We start from the raw sequence: 6,168 nt of genomic DNA, 5'->3' as shown, positions 1-6,168 counted from the left end.
AGTATCTATGGAAGCTTGAATAGCAGGTGGTATAGGAGCTTTTGAATCTGCGGGAGAGAGAGAGGGAGAAGATTATTATACTTATAATTAGTAAAGGTTACTAGTTTTAATGTCTCCTTCTTCTTCATCATCATTTTCTTCTATTTCTTTCTCCTCCTCCTCTTCCTCTCTCTTCTTCTTGTGGTAGTTCATGAAATAATTCGAAATATCTTCCAAAGTGACTCTCTCATCTTTAGAATCATCCTCATCTTCAACCTGTACCTCCTTCTCCACCTGCTTCTTTTCGCCAACTTCTACTAGTACAGATTACATGTACATGTACAGGGTTCGTTATCACACCTTTTGTTTCCATGGCAACCCAGTCTGGGAGTCTTTTGGAGAGAGAGTGGAGGACAGACCAGCCGTCGAGAGGAGATTGATGGAGGGAGAGAATGAGAGTGTCCTTGCAGTCTTTTAGAAGAGACAGTAACTCATAATCACTGTTAATGGAGGGAGAGAGAGAGGAGGAAAGATACATGTACAATAAATTTGTATATTTGAAGAATTTGAAAAAATAAAACTAGCATACAAATTTTAGAATGAATTCAAAAAAATTGTGCATGTACAAAAAAAGCTCTTGACAATTTTGTAATCAGCCGTACAGTATAACCTCCTCCTATTGTGGACACTCTAAAATAAGGACACCTCTATAATGAGGACAGGTAGTATCAGTCCCAATACAATAGTAATGTGTATTAATGAACCTCTGAAATAAGGACAGGTTCATAATCAGGAGCTAGGGTATTATTGGGTCCCAAAGTGTCCGGAATAGACAGGTTTGACTGTATATCTTATTGTGCATACATGTACATGTATTATCTTCTACCAGTGTTCAATGATGGCTCTTAGTATGTAACAGCTGATGGTCTTTGATGGATAATAGAGCAACTGATGATGGACCTCATTCACAAGATAATCAGCACAACCAGTTATCAATCCTTGTAGGTCACTAAAAGATCAATAATATAATAATGATTAGATGTACCATACACTTAATGAAGTATTACTAATAAAAGGATATGACACTTTATGTACAGTGTACATGTACATTTTGGTGATTTCTGATTTTTTTCAGATGTTCTTGTCTTATAACTTGAAAAATTGAAGTCGGAATCAGCTCAAACTTTCTACACAGCATAAGTACATCAATATGTATCAGAAAATGTAATAAAAATTTGGGGTGATTTTGGAGCCATTTTTTGAAAAAAACCATGGGCTATAGCCTTGGGTATTTTTCAGATTTTGGCTCATTTTTTAAAATGGCCATAACTCAAAAAATTGAAGTCGGAATCAGCTCAAACTTTCTACACAGCATAAGTACATCAATATGTATCAGAAAATGTAATAAAAATTGGGGGTGATTTCGGAGCCATTTTTTGGAAAAAACCATGGGCTATAGCCTTGGGTATTTTTCAGATTTTGGCCACTTTTAAAAAATGGCCATAACTTGAAAAATTGAAGTCGGAATCAGCTCAAACTTTCTACACAGCATAAGTACTTCAATATTAAAGTATTATTAATACAAGTATGTACTTGTGTCCGGTAGAAACTGCTATCTGAGTTGCCACGCCCACACTGGTCCTTGATACGACAGCATTGGAACTACTAATGTTAGCCATCACAATACCCAACGTGTGCTGTAAATGAACAACAAAATCAACACCTAAAAACAATAAATAAATTATAATAAATATACTACAACTTACATGTATAAATACATGTACAAAATTATAAAAAAATAATAAATAAATAAATAGTATATTTAGGTAATATGCATGTACACATACATGTACATGTACATATAAATAAATAAATAAAATAAATAAATAAAATGTTTATTTAGGTGATATACATGTACATGTACATGTACCTTGAATTACAGCCACGTCTCCTATTAATAAATTAATGAAGCAGATCTGATAGACTAAAGTTGATGATATGTTTAATGAGAGTCCATCTCCTCTTATCTCCTCCCACACATCAATCAATCCATTAATTAAAAGGTTTAACGAGGCGTGAGGCCCCACCCCCTTCATCAACCAATGAAGGATCAGTAAATATTCCGAACGATTTGATTCCGAGCCTGTAATCGTATGCACGAGCGTATCCATGACGACCGACGTGTTGCCATGGCGACCAAGAAGGCGACAAGACTCTTGTATTGATTTTATAGTTTCTGAATCTCTTAAATGAGAGAAGGAAAGGGGCGGAGTCCAATCGTACTCATCTTGATTAATGACCACACCCCCTCTCTTTGACTCCATTAATAAAGGCCTTGAAGTATCCAACTGAATGGACTAAAAGAAAAAATTAAAAATTAAAATACATGAAAATAATAAAAAATAAATAATATTTAAAATATAAAAAATATAACTTTACTTGTGCTAGTGCTTGAAGTAGTCTGGTCATGTGAGCCGAGGAGCAGGTCACATGACTCACCTGTGACTTGAGGAACTTAAGATAACCTTGCAACAGCTTGAGAGAAATAAGCTTCTTCTCTTCACCTAAAAGTAATAATAATTATTGTACAAGTACATGTATGTACATGTATTTAGTATCTACAGTGTAGCAGTTAAGATGTATAATATATACTTGAGTCTCTCATTAGTCTTGGTAGTGTTGATGATAAGTCATAGAGTTTCTCCTCCATTATTGAAGTTAAGGTCCCAGGGTACTTCATTGATGCCGACAAAAAATCCTTCAAAAATAAACAAACAAACAAACAAACAAATACATGTAAATAGATAAATGCGTGTCAATAAATAAATAAATAAATAAATAAATACGTACCATTGTTGTATTAGCATTATCAGCTACTGTTGGTTGAGTATCGAGTGACAGAGTAACCAATAGTTCAATGACAGGACCACAGCAACCTGGAAGAGATCTAAAAATACGCAATGTACATGTAATAATAATTAATATTAGTTCGTATACATGTACATGTATTTCTTTGTACTTTTGGCATGACGTTAATAATTTTGTTGCGGAGGCGGTCAAAGCAAGTCTCACTTTCCAGCTGTCGTGACGAGAGAGGGAGAGGAGGAGAGAGGAGAGGAGCTTTTGCATTTTATTATCAGCCATTTTCCACCAGTCTTCATCCTGCCTGACTAATAATTGCCCTTTATCTCTGACTGGAGAGAGAGAGAGAGAAAGAGAAATAGGTATAAAAATTTAGTAAGGGATCTTTAAAATTGCTAAATGGCAATTGTTGTACCGTTTTTCTCATCATTTCCAAGTTCTCTTTTCTCCCATTGGCTCTCATTCAATATCAACACAATAAAGTGAGTTAATGCCAGTAGACCTAACTGTAATGTAAGGACTATAATGAGGGACTAATGATAGGGGCTTACTCACTGAAATGACAGACTAGGGAGGAGGGAGAAAAGGAGAGAGAATAAAGAAAATAGATAATTACTATTATTATTATTGTTATTATTATTTATTTTCTAACTTGTCCAATACGATTGTCAGATGTGATGAGTTCACTTAAAGTCAGACATACTCCAGGAAGAAAAGATGATAAGATCTTCTCTCCCTTACCAACTCCAAGAGTAGCAGAACAGAACTTGGGAAAATCACTAACTACAAAATATACATGTACAATAAAGAGGATTATATGTTAATATTTAAGTTAATAAGTTTGTTCTTTTTCAAGGGAAAATGTACACTGTAATATCAAGCAATTTTGTGGGGGCATAAAGTATGTACAAGTACATGCATATTAAGATAAGAAATGACAAGAATAATCATTATAAAAAAGCTCAAGCTACATGTATATGTAAAAGAAAGACTAATATTATATTTCAATATATATATACATGTATATATTTTAAAGTTAATGTTACAGACCTATGCTTTCCATCCATCCTTCACTATCAACATGAGTGACTCCAACAAGACAATGAACTGCTCTTAATAAACACTGTCTACTCATTGACTTTGAATCTTTTAACGTCTCAACGATCAGCGAAACACTCTTTCCAACTATGAGCACGTTAGAATAAAAGGATTCCAACACACTAGGGGAGAAGGGTTACGAATGGTTGCTATGACAACGGTAGTCATGGCAACAAGGGACGTACCTCGGGTCGGACCTGATGAATAGATGTTGTAAAGTTTCTAAGAGTCTCTCAAAAATTTCGTCCGAAGTAAAGGCAGCTCCTTTATCTGAAAATAATAATAATAATAATAATAAATTAATAAATAGCTAGCTGTACATTGCGATAGGCGTGGTTCTGCAGGGGATTTCTCATCTTTGTCGATCATGATGAGAAAAATTGATAGCAACTCGAAAAAAGGTTTATCTGACGTGACTCGACTCGATTTAAAAAGAAACGTAATGCACTTCAATACGGCTTCAGCCAGATGAGTATCACTCCTAAAAATACAAAAATAATAATTAATAAAAAGAATAAGCTCACCCTATTGATTGTTGCAGTGTCATTTGTAACGGAAAGAGTACATATTCTAAAAGAGAAGGAGAGAGGGGAGAGAGTGATTTTAGCACGTCCTCTAGAGAAAGGACAGTTTTTAGTGTCTTCTCTCTCATTAGTGAGACGCATGGCGGCTTCAAAGAGAGGAATTGAGCCTTGGCAAGTTCTTCTTGCTCTCCTCTCCCCGCCATGCTTTCTCCGTAAAACTCCGTACAGTCTCCGCCCAGCTCTGTATACTCATTCAAGATGGCGTCTCCTGCAAAGGTGACTGGGGGTGGGAAGCTGATTCTCATCAGCGGGGACGGGGAGAGACACGAGGTCAGCAGAGAGACGGCAAAGATATTTAGAGCTCTGGAAACAATGATAGAAAGTAAATAGCAACTAATCAGCTACTTTTTAGTACAAAAAATCAAAAAATTTCTATGATCGCTGCTAAAATAAGGGCTGGGTTTAATTTATGTGTCCATATATGGATATATTAACTGCTCATTTTATAATGAAAGGTCTTGGAGATAAAGAAGAACTGGTCGAGCCTATTCCTCTTCCGAACGTTAGTGGGAGTGTCTTGGGTAGGATGATAGCCTGGTCTGAACATCACGTAACTACATGTTCATTTTCGGCTGAGGCTCCGCCCAGTTCTCCGATAAACAGCGAAGTACCTGTGCAGCCTGTGGTGAGGCCTAAAGTACCGAAGAGACGTCAGCCTCAGTTCCCACCTCCTGACGTGGTCCCTACCGCATGGGAGAAGGATTTTCTTGAGAGGAATAGAGAGGATTTATACGATTTATTATTAGTAAGAAATACTGAATTAAGAGCAGCTACAATATACCGTACAAGATGATTTATTGGCGGGAGAAATATTTAGTGGATTTGCCTGTGGAATGAAATTGGCGAATATTAAATTAGTGATTTTGTGCCACGTGCCATTAAGCATGCTCAGATTGAAACAAAATGACGGATTTTATATTGGCAATTTTTTTATAGAACCGCCAATCGCCAATATTAATTCCTTGACAATAAATCATCTTGTACAATATTGATACTTTTGTCTACCATGAAGTAGAGCTCTTGTATGTGTTAATGGTGATAATTAGACGAATGTAAAACATTAAGTGGGCAAGACTAAGAAAGCAAAGCTATGTTTATGTCTAGATGATTTTTATACAATAAATTTTGATGTTATATTGTCAATACTCATGCATGAGATCTATTATGAAGTGGGTGTGGTACAGGAAATGAATGTAGAGCAACCCACAATGATATGAGTAAGATTTATAGCTATTTAAATAATATCATTGCAGTGTCTTCCATCCTTTTGACTAATAATAGTACAAATACAATTTTTGGATGGGCTTATTATAGAGCCCTATAAGAATTGAATAATGGTACATTATAAATGAAATTCTGTTCTCACGAAGTATTACTGAATTAGTAAGTAGTACTGAATTAAGAGGAGCTACATGTATATATCACAATGTTGGTGCTTTTGGAGTTTTGTCTGTCGTTAAGTAGAGTTCTACATGTATAATGAATAATGGTAAACTAGACAGTTGTAAACATTAACTGGGGGGTGAGACTAAGCAAGCAAAGCAATGTATACCGTATAGCGGGTTTCTTTCGTTCGGCCAAACTTTCGTTTTCTAGGAGGAAATCCAATTTCGTGGGTTTTATTTTTGTCCTTCTGATCTGCAAG

The 6,168-nt window shown here is 35.6% G+C and overlaps 2 protein-coding genes across 2 annotated transcripts in view; one reads left to right on the top strand and one right to left on the bottom strand.

The window, feature by feature from the left end:
* Positions 1 to 87: 87 nt before the first annotated feature.
* Positions 88 to 4,844, bottom strand: LOC105313526 (TELO2-interacting protein 1 homolog). The gene is made up of 16 exons (XM_019999124.1): positions 4,464 to 4,844; positions 4,260 to 4,420; positions 4,125 to 4,209; positions 3,892 to 4,061; positions 3,494 to 3,624; positions 3,397 to 3,408; positions 3,257 to 3,347; positions 2,999 to 3,173; positions 2,830 to 2,926; positions 2,632 to 2,737; positions 2,419 to 2,543; positions 1,910 to 2,336; positions 1,573 to 1,702; positions 866 to 988; positions 340 to 479; positions 88 to 296 (listed from the first exon to the last, which is right to left on the bottom strand). The coding sequence occupies exons 1-16, from the start codon at positions 4,766 to 4,768 to the stop codon at positions 88 to 90; spliced, it is 2,487 nt and encodes an 828-aa protein (XP_019854683.1). The 5' UTR covers positions 4,769 to 4,844.
* A 100-nt stretch (positions 4,845 to 4,944) lies between these two features.
* LOC105313525 (S-phase kinase-associated protein 1-like) overlaps positions 4,945 to 6,168 on the top strand; it is a 2,731-nt gene continuing 1,507 nt past the window's right edge. The window contains exon 1 of the mRNA XM_019999123.1: positions 4,945 to 5,268. Coding sequence (XP_019854682.1) covers positions 4,945 to 5,268 — 324 coding nt within the window. The remainder of the gene's footprint in view (positions 5,269 to 6,168) is intronic.

Source organism: Amphimedon queenslandica, unplaced genomic scaffold (assembly GCF_000090795.2).
Source record: "Amphimedon queenslandica unplaced genomic scaffold, v1.1 AMPQUscaffold_13287, whole genome shotgun sequence".
Classification (NCBI taxonomy): Eukaryota; Metazoa; Porifera; class Demospongiae; order Haplosclerida; family Niphatidae; genus Amphimedon; species Amphimedon queenslandica.
This window is presented reverse-complemented; position numbering and strand designations above follow the sequence as displayed.